This window comes from Crotalus tigris, unplaced genomic scaffold (assembly GCF_016545835.1).
Source record: "Crotalus tigris isolate CLP2741 ecotype Arizona unplaced genomic scaffold, ASM1654583v1 scf7180000023724.639413, whole genome shotgun sequence".
Classification (NCBI taxonomy): Eukaryota; Metazoa; Chordata; class Lepidosauria; order Squamata; family Viperidae; genus Crotalus; species Crotalus tigris.
The window spans coordinates 360,804-384,090 of NW_024100142.1; the positions used below are offsets into that span (position 1 = coordinate 360,804).

The following is a 23,287-nucleotide window of genomic DNA, read 5'->3' on the forward strand; positions in this document are numbered from 1 at the left end:
TGTCTATAAGCCGCCTAGAGTCTCCCTCGACGTGATAGGCGGCATATGATAAATAAATTATTGTAGGCCGATATTTTTCATAATCTCGGAAAGACGCTGATCTTTTTTTTTTTCAATAAGGAAAACATTCACACAGAATCCAATGTGAATTTGGACGAGCTGAAATTTTGTATTTGCCGCGATCTTTTTACTGCAATCAAATGTTTGGTTTTTTTATTGGCTGGTTGCAATAAAGACGCGTGAAAATGGCTACTGCCACGCACTTGACCCGGAAATCCCTTCTCCTGGTAATGCGATGCGTCAATCTCTTTACTTGTTATTGTTGTTCTTCACGGGATCCGCCTCTCTCGTCCTGGGTAGCCAATAGTATAAAAGAGCTGAGGTGAAGGGCACGCCCCCGTCCAGTCGCATTAAGGAGCAGAGGTTGCGACAGCTGGCTGGCGAACCCGCGATCTTCTTGCGTCACAGCGTGGGTGAGCGTGGAACCTTGGTCTTTGCCGAGGTCCACTCGTCAGAGACCCAGGACCTGATGGGCCGTCGAGTAAGTTTCGTGCCGCACGCCTGCTGCCTCCCTGTCCTCTTTAAAGGGGCGTCCTCCAGTCGTGCGGGGTAATAGAATAGCTCCCTCGCCTTCACCCTCGCGTCGGTGGGCTGCGGCGGTTTAGTGCAGCTGGAGGGCGCCCGATGGCAGACGCCGACTGATGTGGGTTTGCTGAGCGTTTGGTAAGCAAGGGGCCGACAAAGATTAGTCCTGGAGAAGCGGCCAGTGCATAGCTTTTGTGTTCGGAAAACGCTGTGTTACTAAGTCGGCTCCTCTCCGGTTCCTGTGGTTTTATGTACTTGCTTCAATAGCAGGCAACTTTTTCGGGCTGTCACGTTATAATAAACTTTCTTAAGGCTCTCCAAATTGGCAATTTCGATTTTAATGCAAAGCCAAACGGAAACGCCCTTAATCTCACATTTCAGTAAATGTGTGATATAGAGACCAATGCTATGTATGCTTACTACATACGTCAATTTTGATGCTTTTACATAATTGCAGCGTTAATGTAGCAACCCATCTGTTTTCATAGTTTTATTAATACTGCGATTAATCTCGGATAACTTACTAACGAGATATCTTGTAACTATAGCAAATAGGCCAATTAAGATGGTGACTTTCTGGTAGATCCCATGATATGCAATTTTCTGTTTGAAGGATTTTCAAGATGGTAATTGTTCCATGGTGCTTGTCTGCAATATTTGTGAAGTTTTGTAGGCAATCACTTTTAAGTTTCTGCAAAGGTATGGAACTTACAAATATTCCATAATATTTTTTTCTTTCAAAATTGTTCTATAAATAATATAACATGCTGCTGTTTATGAAGTTTGATAGAATTTGAAAGCAGAAAGAAAAGTGTAAAAGAAGTGGTTTCAATAATGTAGACCAGTGACAGTGATTATTTTTTGATAACTGAGGATACCTTTTGTAGAGCTGCTTTTCTGTTGATAGTGCTAACACTTTAGTTTTAAAAGTAAGCCTAACGAGTACTTGCTTTTCTACCTCAAAATGGTGGGAAAGGATATTTCCATTTCCAAGTATTTTCCTCGGAGCAATGCCGGTCTGAGGAACTACCAGAAAGGAGTATACGTGCCTTATATACACTGCATTGTAAACTATTATTATAGTTAGATTAATGAAGAAACAAATACAGAAACATGTTTTGTAGCTGGAATTGGATTACATATTGGAATAAAAGCTGGTCATGAGCTGGGAAGCAACTATAATTGTATTTACAACACACAAATTTGTGCAAAGCCCTAGTATTCCCAATCTTGTATTATCCATTATCTTCACCAGCCATTCCTCCATTGTGGATAATGCCAAACCTTTCTGTTTTTGTACATACAATAATCTTGTTGCTACTGTTTTAGTTTCTATACATGATAAAATACCGCTATTGTCACATTTCCAATATAAATTTGAAGCCCCTTTATATATTGTAGACAATTTTTCTTGTGACATATAATCTTAAAGAGAATTTTTATAAAATGTATTCTTGATATGATAACTGAATTTCTCTTTAATATAACATAGTATACATAGCATACTTTTCAATCCTAACAACTTACTTATTGTTTCATTTGTTATAACCAAAAAATTTAGCCTACTTTATTAAATATTGTTTCACTTGTTCTTCCATTTCAAATTTCAATAGATTTATAAATTTTTGCAAATATATATGTTCATATTTTACACAGTCGTTTCAAACTGTCTTAGAATGTTCAAAACTATACATTACTTTGTCTATTTTAAATCTAATTGTAAATAAGAGGAGCACTGACATCAGTTTTTTAAATTGTATTTTACATTTCTCTTAACAAAATTCTAGTATCTTACAATAAGTTAGCCTTTATCTTTGCCTATTATTTCTTGTCTATAAAAATGTCTTGTGCTGAGAATCATAAAGGTGTTTTTGGACCTATTTAGATTTTTACCTATTCCATATTTTCATTATGACACAGCTAACATAATGATTAATCCATATTAACCTTGACTTTGTATCCGTGATTCTGGGTATTTTAAACTTGCTGTATTTGGTTAGGTGAACCTGACCTAACAAAGCACAGAGATGTGCACTTGACTTAATCTTTAATTAAAGTACAGAGATTATCCAAGAACACCAACTAGCAGTCAGAAGACATGATGAAAGCTTAATTTCATCATTATTTTCTTATTTTTATCCTATGCAAGCAGGCACAGTTTAGGAGAATATTCAGAAGGATGGAGAGAGGAAGAGAAAAATTCAGGTGGTCCTAAACCCAGTTTTTTAGTTCTTTGAACTTTATAAAAATATTGTGAGCGCTTGGTTCCTCTCAAAAAGAAGTTAAGTTTGGAACAACTACATTGTTTTTAATTGATGTTTTCATTTTCTTTCCAAGACTTGCAGAATGGATCCCCAGGTAAATTTCGGTGTGACCTTCCAAGGTAACACCCTGAACTTTCTTGTATCATCTAAAACCACATGGGCTGATGTGGAAGCCATGGTGAGTTGTGTCTTTGCTAATTGTGATTCACTGATCAATAAGTTTTAAAATTTCCCTTTGATGTCCTCATATCACTTAACTATTTAAGTTTTTATAAATATCTAGCTTTTTCAGCAAGCCCTAGAACTGGGTGGTTTCTGAGCCCACTTTTGGACGTATATTCCAGATGGTTTGTAATTGGTCATCCATCTTCCCAATTTGATTGTTAATAAGTTTTAGTTATTTATGATTTGTTTCTATCTTTGTTGTTTAATTCTAACATGTATTTTATAAACTGCTTAGAATTCTATTGTAATTGAAATGGTAAACCAACTAAAATTTGAGAAGATTATCTCTGTAAAATGTTAAGAGTATTGGACATTTATGAAATGATCCCAACTTTCTTCCCATCCTTTGATTTGCAGATTGGGCAAATTTTATTAATGCAATTGTGTTAGAGTCCCCACTCCTTATTAATCTGATAGTTGCAGAAAAGGTTGAAGGCAATTTGGCTGTTGCATTGCTGACATGTCTATAGTATTCCAGCTATGCAGTGGTTAAACTAGTATAACATTAACATCTTTTACAGCTTCAACCTTCTCCCTCAATTTATGCAGAGCTATAATACAAGATCAGTGGCTAGAAACAACAAAATTCTAGCAATCAAATCTAGATACTAATCTAATAATTGGTATAGGCTATCAGATGATAATCAAAAATATATCTGAGCTCCCAATAGTGGTCACTTAATTTTTTAATGTTCTTTGTAAGGGAACAGTTCTTGCTGAAGTTATTTGTTCATTGACCAATCCGTGCTTCATAACAGAAAGTGGATGGGATTGTATGTTCAGGATCAAACAAGATAATTGCTTACACCTCCAAGTTTCTTTTTATATGCTTGTGGAAAGCAGATCTGAGATGTTTTTGGACCAGCACTTAACATTAAAAGAGATGGAAAATATTATTCCAATCAAGATTAAATATAAATTTAGTGTAGCTGTGGAGACAATATTTGAAAATGGGCATGAACTTGCATGTTTTTGCTGCAAGAGGTTTAATTCAATATTGACATAAGGTTGTTTTGTCTTTTGTGGAAATCTTTAACTTGCTAGTGTACTTGTGTATAGTCATTTTTCACAACTTTGTATACTGTATTTTTTTACTGGAAGAAACTCATGTATATGAAGAATTTTAGTTTTATTTTCAAGTTCCTCCAAAATTTTTAATGAATGCAGTGGGTTTGTTAGAAAAAATTATTTACTTGATTTATTTTTACTAAGTCTGAAATTTGGTTGAAAACGCCAGTCCATTGGGTAAGGGAGGTGAAATTAAGGCTACGAAAGTCACCTTTTGATTAATGGACAAGATAGATATGTGCAAAATATTCTAAACAACTTATAGACTTCTTCACTGGGATAAAAAACTTGATTCTTTTAAGTACAAAATATATATAGCTTGGAGTTGACAAACAGGAGTAGAATTGTTCCTGGCTTCATTAACACTTGAGATATCAATAAAAAGGATTAATCATTGCTGCCTGTTTCTCAGTCATCATGGAGAAGAGCCATTTCACTATAGTTAATTTCTATTATAGGTGAAAGTCTCATTTGAACTGAATGTTATCCAGATCAAATACCTAGATGAGGATCATGATGAGGTACTGTACATCTACCTATATAGAAGACTTAAAAATGAAAAGCACATCTTTGTACTTTTGAAAGAATAAAAAACTAAAAAGAACTTCATATATTTTTTATAAAGAAGCTTTTTTCTCCTTGCAAAATAGTTTCCAGTCAATACTTGGTCTGTATTGGGTAATACTTAGTTTCACAGATTATCTCATTTTTCTGACATCTCTCCAGAAGCTCGTTTACCATTTCAGGATTCAAAAGATTGTGTGTGTGTGTGTGTGTGTGTGTGTGTGTGTGTGTGTGTGTGTCAGTCCTTGATTTATGACCATAATTAAGCTCAGATTTTCCCCCTGTAAATTATGGTCATAAAGCAAGACATCCAAATAACTGCCTCACTCAATTATCATAATCCCAGCTCTTTTATTGCAGTATTAAATGACCATGCAGAGATGCCTCAAGGGGTGGTGAAGGCCTTGGAAAGCCCGATACCCACCAACCAGTGGAAATCTGTGGGTCACAAGGCTGCAATTGGCTAGGCCAGATATGTCAAATACAAGGCCTGGGGGCTGGATATGGCCTGCGAAGCCATTCTGGAAACAGTGAGGGAACGGCCCCTGCTGCCTTGGCCCTGGCCCAGGCCAGCCGGGAGCCAATGTACAATTTTGTGGTGGCCATCTATGCTGAAACTCATTCAGTCTTAGCTCCACAAGGCCGTCTAGAAACAGTGAGGAACCAGCCCCTGCCATGTCGGCCCCGCCCCCTGGGTGCATGCTGGGAGGGTGTCACCCTTTGTGAGGAATGAAGAAATGGACCATGCCTTGGTGCTTGCCCCGGTCCCATCCTGCCAGAGACCCTCAGATCTGTCCCACTCCTGCCCAGGCCCCCACAGGCACCCTTGACACGAACAATGTAGAGCTGGCCATGCCCACCCAATAGGCCACCCCCACTCCATGCCCACCCAGTAGGCTGCACCCACCCTGGTCACACACCCCACCCCCATCCCGAGGGCAACCGCAATGCTGATGCGGCCCTCAATGAAATTGAGCTTGACACCCCTGGGCTAGGCTCACAGACTTCCTCTCTTCCCCCTACCACCCTTGAGAGGCCTCGGCCTCCTCCCTCTACCACCATACCTGGAGGCCTCAGCTGGATAGGCCTACCAATGGGCAGAAACCTGCCATGGTCAGAAGATGTCAGCCAGCTAGGCACACCAGTACATAAATCATCTCCTCCTTCCTGCCATTCCTGAGATGTGTGGGCCTTTTTCCTGTCCCATCATATTTAGGTCCACTTACCTTTCGCTTTCCCTGCAGCTGTTTCCTTCTCCCTTGTTGGGGTGGGAGTTGTGGTGAATCTGTAATCATAAGGGTGGATGTGATGCCTAAAGTCTGGGTTTTTATTATGTGACTGGCAATGCTGCAATGGTTGGAACTTTGCGCAGGGGTTGTAAGTCCCTATGTTCAGCACCATCATAATTTTGAAGAGTTACCAAATGAAAAGTTGTAAGTTAAGGATTAACTTTAATTACCTCTTTATAGCAAAAATAAGGTCACTTCTGCCCCCTGATAACAATAGTTTTATCTATGCTTTAAAAAAAAATTTTGCTCTTGAAATTATAAAAAGGCTAATACTGTAGTTTATATCTAGAACAAGAACATTGTACATGCATTTTGTTACAAATTTGCCCATTCTTGAGAAATAGGTATGAATAGGAGTGATTTATTCTTTAGTTCAGCGGTTCTCAACCTATGGGTCACAACCCCATTTGGGGTCGATTGACCATTTCACGGGGGTCGCCAAGCAAGGCTGTCTGCCATTTTTTCCCCTTTTCCGGCGGGTGCCTTACCTCCCTTGGGCTGGGCCAGCTGGTGGCCCAGCCGGTAGTCGGCCTGCTCCGTCTCTGTCGCTTGCCAGCTACGCCTTGGCTGGCGCAGGGGGCGGCACCACGCATGCGCGGTGCTCCCAGGCAGGAAAAGTCCTCGACTTACGACCGGTTTAGTCCTCGACTTACGACCGGTTTAGTCCTCGACTTACGACCGGTTTAGTCCTTGACTTATGACCGGTTGGGGGTCGCGGCATTAAAAAGGTTGCGAACCACTGCTTTAGTTACTTTAGTTATATAGAGGGCTTCCTTCTGATATGAGTTATATTACAATTTCCAAAATTCCCTAGAATAGAACTCTTGCTGAGGATCAGAGATCACCAAGTTGGAATGGGCTGGGAGCTCTGTGATGTACCAGTCATCTTCAAAATGATAACCCATAACAGAGAGATGGCAGCATATTTGGGGAATGGAGATCAACAGTGGCGACATTTGAATATGATCTGACCAGCAATATTTGTTGAAAGAGCTTTTTCTATAGTCTTAATTTGCATGGCCTTGTTGATTTTACTTCAGACTATGTTGTTTCTTAGTAGGGAAGCAGGATAGGGAAAAAGATCTGTTGTTTAATAAAGAAATAACAGGCAACCTAATAACAATAAAAATGTCTGCAAGAATTATGAATGATGTCAAAAGTTAGTCTACTGTTCTGAAATGATCATGTGAAAAATCCTTCTAAGAATATGAATATTATAAGCAGTAATGAAAAGCCTTCATTCATGGTTTGCTTTCTTTTTACAGGTATCAATCAACACTGCAGGTAAGTTGCCTTTGGCTGATTCATAAAATCTGATGAGTCCTACTGTGGTGTGAATAAAGGCAGCAATCTAAATAAGGGACACTTAGAGGAAGTATTTCACGCCTTGTTTTCTCCCTGTAAAAACTGTATTTAGTGATTATCTGGTTAACCAGTGTTTTTCTATTTCTTTATTAGAATGAGGCTTTGTATCTGCAGCTTCTTCACATAGTCTTTAAGGAGGAGGCTAAATCTAGTGATGTCTTTATTCTGTCACTTCTTATTATGTAAAGTTTACTAAGTTCAGTGCTAATTCACTTGTGAAACATTTAAATTTTCTCAAAATTAATATTTCAAAACTGAAATATGGATTGCTCATACTACCCAGGACATGTGATTCTTCTTGTTTTTTTTTTCTTTTAAATACTTTGAATATAGAATTCCATTACATTTGAAGAGATGAAATTAATGACATGGATTGTACATCATAATAATACTTAGCAAGTCCTACAGGGTGTATTCACTTTTTTTTTCTAAACTTCTTTGTCATTGGATTTGGAGATGGGGGATGAAATCTTTTATTAAGGAATGAAAAGGAATTATCAAAGTAATGAAATTATATTGGGACTGATTAAAAATATACTAATTTATTTGCAAATGCAGTTCTGGACATGATAATGTTAATATTAACCACAGTTTATTTATTTCTCTTTTTAGAGGAATATCAAGAGGCTGTTAAGGTAACGGATTAGATTAGCTTTGGAGGCTTATTTTTATAGTAGTACAAATTAAGTCTTTGGATTTCTTAATGTGTCAGAGATTTTATTCTATTTTATCTCAGTTAATAAAATCATTTAAACTAGCCCATACTGGTCCAGTTCCAAGTTATTGAATTTCTTTTTAATCAATACTGTTTATCTATTTTGCAGTAAAGACAGTAACAAATTACTTCTGTATTACCTTCCTCTTCATTTGGGTCAGAATACATCTAAGAGCTTCAGTTTTTATGTTTATTTCTCTACATTCTTATGGTTGTTCTGTTAGTCTCTATGTTAGCTTTAAGCATTTAGTCTTTCTTTTTTGTTTTGCAACATTTCTGATTTTTAAATAAGTCTTAACCTGTGTTATTGTATCCTTGTAACTTACTTTCTGTGAAAGATTATTCTTACTATTTCTATTGTCAAAGGTTTGATTCCAAACTTTAGATTTAGAGAGTTTAGATTCTCTTTTTTGGTCTAATTCCTAAATATCTGTCTGGTTGTGAAGGGCACAGATAGAGAAGTCGCACAAGGAATTTTGGCAAAACCTCTTAGTATCCCAGTTAACGAAATTTCTAGAAAATTAAGAGTGAAGTGAATATAGAAATAATATATAAAAGAGGAAATTTTAACTTTTGATGCCCTTATAAATTAGAAAAAGCTCCCTGAATGTTGAGTTTGAAAAGATCTATTACTGATGCAACGTCCATCTGGTTTGATCAGTAGTCAATTTGCAATTTTAAAAAAATCCCTTTTCAACTTTTCCTGTCTTTTTTTATATTCTACATCCAAGACATATACATTCTACTGTAAACGTACTTTCTAGCATTTTTCCATTTTGCCTAAGTATTTATGGTCTTGTCCTGAGAAAACTATGACCTTAGCGCAGACCATCTGCTTTCCTTCTGCCAGGCACTTCAACGTCACACAATGCTAATTTTTAAAAATTTTGATTCTCAATAAATGTTAGTTTAGAAAGATAGTTCATTAGAATGACTGTGTCCATGTATAAGTAATTTTACTGATTTTTTTTTTCAGATTGCAATGAAACAAGGCAATCAGCTCCACATGAATGTCTATGAATTAAGAATTCCTTCAGACATGTCTTCAGGACTGGTCTTTGGGAGATCTGAGGAACCATTTGTTCCAGAAGTTAAAAAGAAGCCCCCAATTGGTCAAACTCTAATAAAAGACAAAGATACTAAAAGAAAGAATAAAAAACTACAGGTAGAAGTAAAAAGATGAATTTCCAGGCATCTGGAACAATCCTGTCAACTATCCATTAACACCATGTTTTTCTTTCTTTGTCTATCTCACCTTGCAAAGGTTATGATTTTAATTGCATTAAATTGCGTGGCAATGCTTCATTTTGTTTTAATCAATCCTTATCTTTAGATTCAGATCTTAAGATCTAAGATGAATACTATATACATACATACATACATACATACATACATACATACATACATACATACATGTTTTATGTAGATATCCTCCTGAGATATATACAGGCTTAGGGTTAGTGTATTGAGCTTAAATCCATGGGGGAGACAATTATTGGTAATTATCTCAGTGTTTCTATTTATATAAAAATAGAAAAATATAAGGTCTGTAATGTTTAATGTTGATGAAATGTTGTGGGTTGTCTGATATTATTCAAAACTGACTTTCACTTGTCCTAAAATTATTTTCCGATGCCTTATTTTTCCCCACATTTTATTGCTAATTGTTGTGCTCATTATTACTGTTACTTTTTACAATTTATTTCATTTTAAATACAATTCCTAGAAAGCATTCAGAGGGGAATGTAGGTATTGAGTAGATTGCATGCTTTTTTTTCTGAAGAAGTAAATGTTTTCCTGGTTTTTAAAATACATAACATTCTACACATTTCAGACTTATTTGAAAGCAGATTTGTTTCTTGCAAATTATTAATTGAATTAATTGCTTCCCCTTGAATATATCATATATTTTGCTAAAAGTTTTGAAGTAGTAAAAAGCTGAAAACATCATAAGCTATTTTCTAAAACCACTAGCAAAATGTATTATCAAAATATTCAGCGGCATTTAATTAATCAGCCAGTAATCCATTATATGCATTCAAAGAGAGAATGTTGTTTAAGTAATGCTGTGTTAAATAATGCTAAAAGATCCTCAGATTTTATGAACTCAACCAGTGTTCTTGGCTATTAGAAGTAGTGGCTTTTTAAATTTTGGGCTGACTGAACATAACTGGCAAACTTCTAAGTATCCCCTGGAATACCAAACACAGGTTAAATTCTGTTCTGCCAGAAGAATGACATTGTTATAAGCCAGGCCTTATTTTTAAGTAAAAAAAAAAAGCCCAACCAAACAAACAATATGGCAAAGTCTGAAGAGTGCCTTTATTCGCTCAGTTGCCAAGTTCAGTATGAATAGATATAAGAAAGTTGTATGTTAAGTTTTGCTGCTATGTTCTTTTTTAAATCTCTCTAGAGTGAGCGCCTTAGTGAGGTCCCTCCTGAGTGGTTCACAAGTTACTTGGAAAAGGTGAATGTGGTTTCTTTTCTATTTGTCTTGTTATGAAGAGGCCTTGGGAAAAGGCATTGGGAGTGATTCGAACAGAGTTGGAGAATAATATCTCTTTCTTTACAGGTAAAGAAAAGGATATTATTCCTCATGGATGGAGCTTCGTACACAAATTGATATTTGATCCAAACTGGCTAAACCCACATTTCATAGTTGATTTGATTTAAGAGGGTAGTTTTGTCCAACTTAGTGTAGTATGGTCAGGAGGTAGGAAAAACCAATGCATTCATATTTCATGGTTAGTGTGCGATAATTAAAGGCATGTAAGGGTGGTTGCCCATTATACCCCAAATTATGTTAATGTTTATATTGTATGCAGTGCTATTTTTGTGTAAATTAACTTACTACCTGTCCATTCTAATGGAATGCATGCATGTATTCTGGGAATGGAAATCAGAACAACAAATGAAAAGCCAACAGCTCAGGATGCTTTTCTTTATCTCTGCCTTTCCTTTTGCAGTTCCGGGAGCAAATTGTTCAAGACACTGTTAAAATGCTTGAACAGAAGTTGAGTGACAAGCTGCTTCTTTCTAACCAGCTTCCAAGGTCCATGAACAATTCAAAACACCAAACTCCTGCAAGTTCTTTGGTGCAAGGCAATTCCTATGACTGGCTGCTCTCCTGTAACAATTGTCAAAAGCCCATAATGGGGATTCGCTACCAGTGCAGGTAGGACAGAGGTCGGGATTAAAATGCAAATTTGCATGGTTTTCCTGGAGGTTAGAAATTGGTATTCTGAAGTTTTCTAGTGACATTTGTTTGTGATGTATATAACAAAAATGATCTAATCATAATGTAGCTAAAGTGAAAACATGAGATATCTCATGGAATCAAATACAAAGTTGGTGATATTTCTTGAATAGTTGGAAGAGTAATTTTCACATTCTTCCTCTCAATAAAATTTTTGCTTTAAAAATATTATATTTTGCCTGTATTCCATTTTTCTTATTTAACAAAAACAAAGAGAAATTGGGCAATAATATTGCATGATACTATATTTGCAAAAGGAGCAGTTCTCATTTGTATTTGTGATTTGTTTATTGAGAGTATAACTTGAGCAGTTTATATTTCATTAATACAGTAAATAGAACTTAAGACACAATATAAAACACAGTAACATTTGGTTTACTCAGCTGAACTTGTTCAGGAACTACCAGAATTTATGCAACCCCAAAGGCTCTCTGGAAAAAAAGTTTTAAGTACTTTCAGGAATATTAACCATTCTAATCTTTCTTCCCATTCTGATCTCTTATTACTTCCCTGCTTTGGCAAGAAGATTTGCTTACAGGAGTTTTCTAAGCTATAATTTATTTGCTGCTCCTCTCACTGATAAAGCAACTCTGGGAGACTTACAGACAGTAAAAAGATAAATACGGAAATAACTAAAATTTCAAACATTATATAAAAATTTAGAACCAAGGAGATGGACAGCACAAGAATGAGATATTCTTTTACCTCATCAGTCTTCTCCAGTGATGCATGTCCCTCACAAGGCCTCAAACCAACTGGCAAAACCAGGTTTTTATATACTTCCAGAAGGGCAGAAGTCTGGGAGCTTAAAGGGCTGAGGCCATAGCAGAAAAGGTTTTTCTCCTTGACCCTGCCAGCTGGAAAATTTGTCCACACAAAATGTTCTGCAGATAAAAATAACTTTTCATTAACACTCTTTTAAGCTTGTAAATCTATTCCCAATTCAGTTTTCCAGTGAATTTGGAAATAAATCAAGAGTTTCATTTTCCTTACAAAAGCTTCACTGGCTCATGATTCTGTTTTTATATCTTCCCCTAAGATTTTATCCAAATACATTCTACTTATAAACTGTGATATCTCAGTATATCAGTGCAACCGGGAAAGTTGGTTAGCAGATAACTTAAATAGTTAATAGAGGGAAAAGATCAGTAATTCACCAGTTGTGCCTTTCTTATTTTCTCAGTGTTTGCCCAACCTATAACATCTGTGAATTGTGTGAGGCAGGATTATATTTTCATGACCCTAACCATGTCTTTCTAAAACTGCGGAGGCCCACCTGGCGCATTTCAGACACACACAGTCTTGGACAGCTGTCATCTCCTCTTGCCACTTCAGAGCAAGTCAAGTAAGCACCAAACTTCCTTGTTTCCATTGTGAGCCCCCTTGAGTTGTTTATATTTAGAGTGGTCATGATAATGAATATATAAACAGTGAAGAAAGTTCAAGGAGGATATCAACCTGGGAAATTCAACATCTGGTTTCTCTCCATGCCTTTCATCTCTAGTAGTTTAGCTCTACTGAAATGGCAAAGACTCCATCTTGGTATTGGACAAAATTAGATATCTGATTCAACTCTGGAGAGAAAAGAAGCAGAGGAACATTTTAACAACAAGGGAATGCCCTGTTGTTCAGGGAGGACTGGATGATGATTGTAGATGCCCTACTGAAATGGACAAAGGCCAGAATTTATGATAAAATAGGGCTTTGTTTTATTGGGGTTACCCCCATAATTGGGGGTAGAAGAGGTGCATTTGTTTTACTTTGTTTTAAGCCTAGAAAAAAGCTTGCAGATTCCTAAAATGAATCTGCTGCTGAAAAGACAGCAACGAACAATAATATGGTCTTTGGATATCATGAAAAGGATGCTTGTTTATTGCCAGTGGGTTCTCTAACCATAGATTGTAAACTTAAAGCATTCGCATTCAAGGGACCTTTTGGAAGTCATGCTAAGCTTGCATGAAGAGTTTTAGATTGTTACAGGGGGCTGTTAGGGATATGGAAAAAGGGCACTAGAATGGTTTCAACATTAGGACTTTTTGATTCCAGATATGTCATTTTGTTACTAGGAGATATCCAGCTTCACATGTTCTTTAACAGGGGAGAACCTCCTCTAGCAAAATTAATACCTTATTTCTAATTGTTCAGATTCCAGAAGCAGATAGACAAGCATTTCCTGAAAGCAGAAAAGCAGCGTTTACGAGGAGAAAAGAAGCAGCGTAAAGTTGAAGCACGGGAACTCAAGAAGCAGCTTAAGTTGCATCAAAAGTTTAATCTATGGAATTCAGTTCATGCTTTTGATAACACTGCTGCAAAATCTGAGAGTCAACAATCCAGTACACTTTTGTAAGCAAGCCTGGACCTGGCTTATGTTTGGAAAGCACATTCTGCATACTTGATGTTGGCTTTTAATGGACTATGAACTCCTTTTCTAGCCAATTCATGATTTGTGCATTTCTAGTGTTTTCAATACTTCCTACTTCTCTAAAAATATAGTTTTAAAAGATTACTAGCCAAATTGAGATTCATTGGGTCATCATTTTGGAGATATTTTCTTAACAGAAAAGAAACAGAATGACCAAGAACAAAACTGTGGAATGACTTTGATTTCCTGCTGGCTTTAGCATACTAATTGCACTCCAGCAGCCAAGGGAGGGGATCAGTATGCCCAGCCTGTAGAGTGAACAAAAATAAAACACAAAGGCAGAAGACACCTTTGTATTTTCTCCTTCTGGATATCACAATGGATCTCAAATTTTGAACGCATTCTGTAGGTTAGCTAGTTAAGGAATCCAAAATGGTTCCCCTATAACGGCTTGCTTTGCCCAGTTAAAGTTTACAGAAATGTTAGTTAGAATGGTTAATGAGCATGCAAATTTGGAATTGTATTGATTTGCCTCTGGTTTCCTGCATTTCACAGTTCTCTGCAGCGATGCCCAGTTGTCTCAACTCTGAGTGCCGCCTTTGTAGATGAGAATTTACCAGATGGAACTCGCCTCCCACCCAAGATTATCTTCATGAAACATTGGCGTATGAGGAACACAGGCAACATGGCATGGAGCTCAGATACCAAGGTGTTTTTCAATGTTTAATTTGTAAAAATACGTGCTAAAATCTAGATTGGCACAGAGCCTGCTCCCATTGCTCATCGCCTTTAGCCCTTTCTGCATCAACATTAGGAAGGTACTTTGAAATGCAATAGTACTTTATTGCATGTTTTGGACTGAGTCCTGCTATTATTTTGTTTTCTACTACTCCAGTAAATAATGGATCTCAGGAATGTAAATTTGCTTATTTATGAAAGATTTATTTTAAACTCTCAACTACCCAGTTTGGAGTTTTGGCTACACTGCTCAAAACAGAAGCTATGGTTCTGTGCTGCTTTTGTTGCTGAGTAAATGGGAACTGAAGGATTCATTTTAATGAATCAGAGATGCTCAGATTGCAGAACTGTATACATTCAATCAGTGAATTGTGAATTGTGAATTGTCTCTTAAGTGTTATTAGTCTGTTTCATCATCACTTGTCTCCAAGATTATCTAATAATTTTCTCTCTGCAGCCCTAGGATTCTTGAGAAATGGGCTTTTATATTATATCTCAGATACTTAGATGCAGGATTCTGATTCTTCTTCATAGTAATTTTTCTTTGGATTGCGTGTAGTGCCCGAGAGTCACAGAATGAAGCTCAACTCTGAATGGAAGTTTGAATCTCTGTTTGCCAACATTTACTTAATGAAGGTCTTATAGGACATAAGGCCTAAAAACATTGATTCGTGACCAATCTGGGAAGCTTGCATGTTTGGGTGTTACAATAAAATAATGTTTTTTTTTTCTATTCATATTTCAGCTAAAATTCATGTGGGGAAACATAACTCTGGTGTCTTCTGGAAAAAAAGATGTGATTGTGCCTTCCCTACTTCCTGGGGAAGAGGGGGTTGTTTCAGTGGAGTTTGAAGCCCCACCAGTGGAAGGAACCTATACATCTCACTGGAGGTTATCACATAGAGGGGAGCAATTTGGACCCCGGATCTGGTGCAGTATTGTGGTTGATTCTTCTTCCAAAACTATTTGTCCTGACCCTGACAAATTGATGCCTAGTGTTTGCCAGAATAGTAGATCTCTTTACAAAGAAGAGGTAAGGCCCTCATACATTTGGGTGTATTTAAGACTGTGGTTTTTTTTCCTCTCAATATTTTTTTCTCCACATATCCCATTTTGTAATTCTATTACATCTCTGCCTTCTCTTTTTTTGCCTTTTGTCTGTATTGCCTCCCCTCAATGGCCCCTCTTCTTTAATGTGCATATTCTCTTCTGATTCAAATAATTTAAATTGCTAGAATCAATCAGTTAATTATCCTTTGGGTTGTTAGTTAATTTGTTTTAACAGTTTGAATCATTCAGATAAGTCATTCATGAAATAATTTGTACGTTGGGATGTAACAGTGGTCTATAGGTCCACCTCAATTGCGCTCAAAATTGAAGAGCTAGAAAGAAAAAATAAAGCATGTCATTGCTTTTCCTCTTTGGCAAACAGAATTATATGTTTGGGAGAAAAAGGATTTTGTTCCAAAACCCTAGATTCAGCCCCTAACATTTTCAGGTATAACTGAAAAAAAGAGATCTTGACTTGATAACATAGAAAGCAGCCTGCTAATCAGTCTACACTGATTGAAGATTATGAGAGTTGTCATCCAAAACATTTGCAGGGCTGTTACAGATCTTACTAGGATCAATGGATCAGTCTGCATGAGATAGTTTCCCAAGCAAAAATAGGATCCTGTAAACATCCTAATCTATTTATCCTATTAACTTTGTTCTAAACTAATTGCAAGATTGTTGTTCCATCTATTTCTCAGCTCAATAATATAAGGGATATATGATTTTTTTAAAAAGTAAAATAATATGCTTCTGAATGAACAAAACAATGGGAGAAAGTGTACTAGTGTCACTTATGTTTTTAGAAAATACAAAGATATATTGAAAAAATCATTTTTGCGAGTTTATTTTGCACATTGGTTTAGCTGAAGAAGATTCAGTCTTTTTTATATAATCTAGAATAACAAATGAAGATGTAGAGATCAAGGTAGTATGGAAGATGTACTGCATTATAAATAATACAGTGAAGTGCCTGAGTAAAACAATTTGCCTCAAAATCACCTTGGAGCATTCTTCAGTAATACTTCTTTTCTCTACAGGAAAGAGGATCAGAATTCAAGGGAGAAATAAGTTTGACTAATCGAGTTGCTTCATCAAAGATGAAAAGAATCCTCAGTGCTAGAGAGTTCTACATCCCATCACTTGATCTTCTCACAGCCCAGGTGAAATGTCTAGTATAAACCAAAATTCAAAATGGGTTCAGAGGTAAATTTTTATTCCATACAGTTTTCTCTGTCATTAAATTGTTCATTTTGTTTTCTTTCCATTAGGATTTGCTCTCCTTTGAATTGCTGGACATTAACATAGTGCAAGAACTGGAGCAGGTCCCTCGTAATACTCCTGTTGGTAAGTATTCTCTGTGCCCAAGAAGGCTTTTGGAGGAGAGTTGTGGCAAATATATTCTCATCCTGCTTTCTCAAGACAGTATGCCTAATTGACATTATTGGATACCTGCCAAGGCCCATACTTCTCCAATAGGGGATTCCCTACCAATTCCTGGAATCTTCTGGAACTGCTGCTGCTCCTTGCAAAATTACTGTGTTTTGCCTGGTATATTAAGCAAGCACTGTGCTATTTGCTTATTGTAAAAGATTCTCAGGTTTCTCACAGTATGGAACTGTAAGGAGATTTTAATTTGCAAGGCTTAGTCCCCTCTTTATTAGTTTCCTCAAAGTAAGAATAGTTGGTCAGCATATGCTACCTTTGATACTCTAGGTCGGGGTAGACAACCTTGGCTTTTTTATGACTCATGGACTTCAACTCCAATTGCTGACTGGCTCAGGAATTCTGGGAGTTGAAGTCCACGAGTCATAAAAGAGCCAAGGTTGCCTACCCCTGCGCTAGGCCAACATATTAGGGTGTATTTAGCATATTATCCCTGACTGTGAATGACAGCCAAACGGAACAGAATAAATTTGTGATCCATATGATCTGTGATGCTTAACTAATCATTTCTTTCAACTTCTGAAAATCTTTAATTCTTTCTATTTGGTTCCAGGCATGTTTAGTCCTTACCTGCTGACCAGTCCACTTTTTCCCCTACAGATGAGGCAATGGAATGAATCTATAAAAATAGTTTCAGAAATACCAAAAAAAGGTTATGTTTCTTCCTTGTGGTATCATACTTATCTTGCTTTTCCAGATTCCATACAAGGGCCAGGGGCATACAAAAGCCATGACTGCACTCCTCTGCCAAAAACAACTGACTTGGATCAGAAACAAGAAGAGAATGAGAGAATCACTTATCAATTACTGCCTGGTAAGCAGTGAGAAGCACTGAAATGGCCCTAAGAATTTCCTGTTCTTCCATTGGGTTTTCTTATCAAGTAGAAGCCAGCAGTCTTGGCTAAAAGAACTGAATGACCAAGCATTTTAATTGGCTTTATTATTGACAATCAACTTTGCTGCAAAGCTCATAGCTTTAGAATTTGGAAAATTTACCAGGTAGTTTTAGGATACTGGAAAATGATTGCAAGGTTGTATGCACTTAGTCAAAGTTGCATTATACAGATTTCCTAGTTTTGTGTTTTATATCTTCAGTTTTTTTCTTACAGTATAACCCCTGCTGCAGGACACCCTTTATCCCTTGACAACCATGATATGCTTGGCTCAACATAAGTCTTTATTACTAGGCTTGTATTCAAATACTATGAAACCTAAGTTTTATAGACCTAGAAATTTAAGTATTTCTAATTTTTGTATAAAAGCTGCATTATGGAGATACTGAAATCTGCCTCCAAATCGAACTCTTGAAAATTGATGTTTTTGTGAAGACACTTTTCTTGCAACCCTGTAGGTTGAATGGTATTAGGCTTCCTCTTGATGTGTCTCACTGCTTGAAGTACTTACATTCATTAGATAAAATGAATTAGATAAAAATGATTACCAACAATGAAACACAAACTCTCAACATTTATGATAGCTTTCTCCATTCTGAAATTTTTAGTAAATACTGCCAATAATATTAATCTTATCCTGTAGATGCTGAACTCAGCAAAGGGAAGGCTGAAAATTTAGGAAATCAAGAAGAAGGAGAGGAAGATATGAGTGGAACCCAGTTTGTATGTGAAACAGTCATTCGTTCTCTCACCCTAGATGCTGCACCTGATCATCAGCCCCCACAAAAAAAGAAGTCTTTGCATAGTGAGTGCTTTGAAATATCTTTTGAAAAACTAGCATATTCAGAAAACACCTACAGCGTAATTGATCATTTCCCCTTTTTTGTTGTTTTTTTTGTTATTGTTGATTTAGATTCTCTGCAAACACTATCCGATATTGCCCAGTGCAGCCCAGACAACGATTCCATTAACCCTGTTTCAGAGGAATTAGAAGCCAGAATACCTACTCCTGAATTTGGTAAGATTTCACTAAATTACTCGTAGTTTATGAGAGTTTGATATAGTAATTAAGGCATCAGGCTAGAAACCAGGAGTCATAAACTCATCTTAGGCGTGAAGCCAGCTGATGACATTGAGCCAGCCACTATCTTTCAGCCCTTAGAAGGAACTTCAGCAAACCACTTCTGAAAATCTTTTTTAAGAAAACTGGAGGGATTAGTCCAGGCTGTCAACAGAATTCAAAAGCTGACTTGATGGCGCGCGCACACGCACACACACACACACACCCCACACATTCATAGTTTCTATTTTCTATTCCTCTCCAAGATACATATTTGAAATGCAGGTGACTAAGGACTACCTATGATGTGGGTGGTAGGGAATAAGTTTTTACTTTATGAGAGTTGTGGCTTGGGTATACCTACAAAAAAGAATGATGAAGGCATTGTGGAAAGGACTGCAATATTGACATTTATACTGAAACACTATCGCCTGTATTCTACTAGAAAACCTCCCAGTGCGAGATGGTGAAGAAACAAATGGAGGAGAAGCTGACAATGATATTCAGGATGAAGTCAGCAGTCAGGCATCTTCTCTTTCTGAAGATTATATCATTGTCCTTCCAGAATGTTTTGATACTAGCCGTCCTCTGGGCGAGTCAATGTACAGTTCAGCACTCTCTCAGTCCAATTTAGAAAACGTGACCATGGCTCCAGCAAGTCCTGAAGAAAGCCATACACCAGTGAATAGCACCAGTGATACATTGATTACCTCTCAGACCCTTGATGAAGTGTCACTGACCCCTCAGACTGTGGAACCACAGCCAATAAGGTACCATATAAATCAAGAATAATCCAGAACCTTAAGAGTTCATTATCTCCTATAATTATAAGTATCCTCCCAAAGAGGAGTGTTGATTTCTGAGTGTATATACCAAGCCAAAATGTATACACAAATCCAAATGAAAAAAGAGCCATCTGGAATTTTATTCGATTATAATAGATACATTATATTATAATAGAACTACCTGAATGTGTAGTATGAACCAGTATCTCCAATTTTCATTCAGTTGAGCTTTTGGTACATTACAAATACCTGATTATTTTTCTCTAACAGATTTCAGGCTCTTTCTGAAAATGAGAATTCCCAAGAAGCAACTTTTTCTACTAGAGAGGAAGCCCTGTTGGTTCCTGTCCAAATGAAAGAAGGTACTGTATTGCAATGTTCTACATGATAGACAGTGAGCAGGAGTTTCTAACTGAAGTCATTAGTTTTATAGATTGTTGCTCTCCAGAGATATATGTATATTTGAGGAATACATATGTACATATTGTTGTTTTTATTAGGTAAATTCAGTAAATTTTACAAATTTGGTTTAAATAACACTATATTCTATTTCCTCCTCCTGGAGCACAGATAGGTTCTTTTTTTTCCTGTTCTTGCTCTCATGTACTTTTATTTTCACTTTTTTCTAGAATTACAAAGAGATGATCCTGAGGTTTCATCTCCAGAGAATATAAATAACCCATCAATGTATCCTGAATCTTCTAGGTAAAAAAAAAAGATCAAACTGAGATTTCATCATGTTGTGAATGACAATTGATTTTTTTAGTGAGAGATTTTTGATGTGTCAGTTAGCTTTCTCTTTCTTCCTTTTTCAGAAATGTTGATTTAATCTTACAGTTGAACAAATCAATTGAGGCTTTAAAAACTGCACTACTGAAGCAGGAAGCCAACAATGGCAAAAGAAACTAGAGCAGACAAATGGTTTAAGAGAACAATGCATTTGGGAGAGACCACTCACTACTCTTTGGATACAGAAAATGTTAATTTTGGTTTCTGGCATCTTCACTGAAGATGTTGGGTCACTGGATTGGAAACTATTGCTAGTTGGAGTAGGTTATACTGTGCTGGGTGGATCAGTAGTCTGATACAGAAAAAGCCCTTTCTCTATATTTGTATGTTTTCAACTGTAATTTGATTTGCAGACATAGTCCAGGAAATAGCCTTGCGGGTGGCCTGGTGAAAGGGGCCTTATCAGTGGCTGCCTCAGCTTACAAGGCATTGTTTGTTGGGCAAGCCTCCATGGATCAGGTAAATAGATCATCTTGTCATCTTATGAGACCCAGGAAACATGCCTTTTCTATGGTTGCTTCTGTTCTCTGGAACAATCCTCCCCCCCAAAAAGTACAACAAACCCAAGTCTTCTAGTCCTTTAAGATTTGGCTATTCCCTGATGTATTAGGAGCCATTTGAGTGAGAAATCCCTTTTGGTTGTTTTATTATGTGCTGGAACATCTTTTTATATTACTGTTGTATAGTGGGGGGTTTCCTTTTTAATTATTTGTGCTGCATGCTACCAAGTCACATTGCTTAAATTGTCTGGCCTTATACATTTTAAAAATAAATATAAATCATGCACTAATAATGGCAACAGCAAGGAGCAGGAATGTATACATTTTGCAGTTTCATAATTAATCTTATATATAAAGATTCAGCAGGTTGCTAGTTTTTGTGAATGCAAAGATAAGCTTGAGAACTGGGTGATATTGTACATTATTACAGAAAGGAAAAGAATATTGAGTATTGTAGAAATTATTCCAATTTAAATTTTACTGGAATGACTGCAGTTGGAGAATTCTTAGAGTATCTGAAGTGTACATAAATGTTTGTTATATGGAGCTTTACATTTATGTGTTTGTTTCCTCTTTATATTGATATTTCTGTATTTTTCACCTTTCCAGGCTCTTTCTGTAACCAGTGAAAATCATATGGCTTCATTTCTGGCCCACCTACATGAAATGGGCTTCTGTGACAGACACCTTAATCTCCATCTATTGCAGAAATATAAGTGTGACGTGAATCTTGTTGTCACTGAGCTGCTGCAGCTGAATCAGGGTGATTGGTATGAGAGTCCATACTGAACTTTTTTCGCTTGTACATTAAAAAAAACTTTAACAGCAACTGGCACCAGCAGCTTCTAGCTCCCTTCTGTCCTAAGCAGAGCCAAGATGGCTTCACTTTTATTTTTCAGCATATTATAATTCCTACCATCTCTATTAGAGATTAGAGTACCTTTTATTTATTTATTTTTTCCCAAACTGGTGAATGCCAGATTATAGATAGAAAAGAAGTGATTATGTTCCAGAAATATAAATGGACTTGACCTTAGCAGCCAAAGTAGGCTATTTGTTCTCCAATTTACTTTACTTCTCTTCTGGTTAAGCAATACTTTTATCCCACATTTAATGTTATGTTTCTTGCAGGACACTGTCATTATCTGAAAACTTTGTCCTCATTAGAAAGATTCCATCAAAACCCCACAATTCCACTTTTCTGGTTATTTCCTTGTTAGAAGCAGAACTGAATTGGTTATTTGAATAAAAATACTAAAAGTGTAGCTGTTTGTACTACATAATTCTTTAGGAAAAAAATTATTGATAGTAACTGCTCAAGCTACTTGAAGGGTAGATGATCAAGACACATTTGAGTGTTTAAAAAATTATTTTTGTAGACTTTTATCAGCCAGCAGTGTTTCACAGGAGTAAATACTGCTCTCACAAGCAGTATTCCTGATCTTCTCTACCCAGGTGTTAGATCAGATTGAAGTCCTTAAAAAAGCAATATTTTAACAACTCTTCAGCTTAACTATATTACTAATACCTGATAGAAAGTTTTACTTAATATATAAAAGAAAAAAGACAAAAATATGGATGAGTGATATTTAAGGAAAACAACTTCCTATGTCTCCATTAATCAAGACAAAGGATTCAAGAATCTTTGGGGAATTTCTGTCCATATTCTCCTGAAAAAAGTACTGTAAGGCTTTGATACATTTCTAAAGGGTTTATAATTTTTGATTTGACTCTCAGGTGTTTCTTTGATTTTTTTTCATATAGGATGAAAGGAATGTCTGTTCACAAAGCATGCCAACAGTAATGGGATGTACACAAGTACAGTTTTTCTGTGATTTTGTAGGAAACAGTTAATGATTGCAAGGGATTGAAATGAGGAACATGAGAAAAGTTTCCTAACAAAGAGGCAGATTGAGAAGCTGAGGACAAACTGCTTGTGCTATGTATTGCTTATTTAATAAAATATGTATGCAAACTGAATATCTCTGAATGGAAGAAATTAGATCTGCAACTTGTATTTGGACTGATGGGGAAAACCTTTAAATGATTAGATCTTCATTTTTTTTAAATTTACTTTGAATTACTATTTCAATCAACTAACTTCTTGTTAGCTCTAATGAAGAGTGTTTTCTTAAGTTTCATAAAAGGTGAAATTTCTTCTATTGGCTTTGTATGTTGTATGAGAAGTTGCATGATTGATAATTTAAACAATACTGATATTAAGATATTGCTTATTGCTTAGATTAAGCACCATGGTCTTTGAGATAAAAATAAATATTAAAAATGCACAATATTAGGTTTTCCTTTTTGAAAATGTGTTCTTTGATCTT

General features: G+C 36.4%; 1 protein-coding gene across 5 annotated transcripts; it reads left to right on the forward strand.

Moving 5' to 3' along the window:
- The first annotated feature begins 383 nt into the window (after window positions 1-383).
- On the forward strand, window positions 384-23,257 carry NBR1 (NBR1 autophagy cargo receptor). Of its 5 annotated transcripts, none has more exons than XM_039321282.1 (23): window positions 384-541; window positions 2,923-3,027; window positions 4,601-4,663; window positions 7,261-7,279; window positions 7,973-7,995; window positions 9,052-9,240; window positions 10,489-10,542; window positions 11,042-11,250; window positions 12,515-12,676; window positions 13,477-13,674; window positions 14,249-14,402; window positions 15,177-15,464; window positions 16,525-16,647; window positions 16,756-16,831; window positions 17,628-17,744; window positions 18,467-18,628; window positions 18,737-18,841; window positions 19,329-19,653; window positions 19,939-20,030; window positions 20,298-20,373; window positions 20,811-20,916; window positions 21,567-21,727; window positions 22,722-23,257. In XM_039321282.1, the coding sequence occupies exons 1-23, from the start codon at window positions 530-532 to the stop codon at window positions 22,759-22,761; spliced, it is 2,859 nt and encodes a 952-aa protein (XP_039177216.1). In that variant the 5' UTR covers window positions 384-529; the 3' UTR covers window positions 22,762-23,257. The 5 variants fall into 5 exon arrangements, with proteins under 5 accessions (XP_039177216.1, XP_039177221.1, XP_039177220.1 ...); XM_039321287.1 differs by having other exon boundaries at window positions 18,581-18,628; XM_039321286.1 differs by having other exon boundaries at window positions 12,602-12,676.
- Window positions 23,258-23,287: the final 30 nt, after the last annotated feature.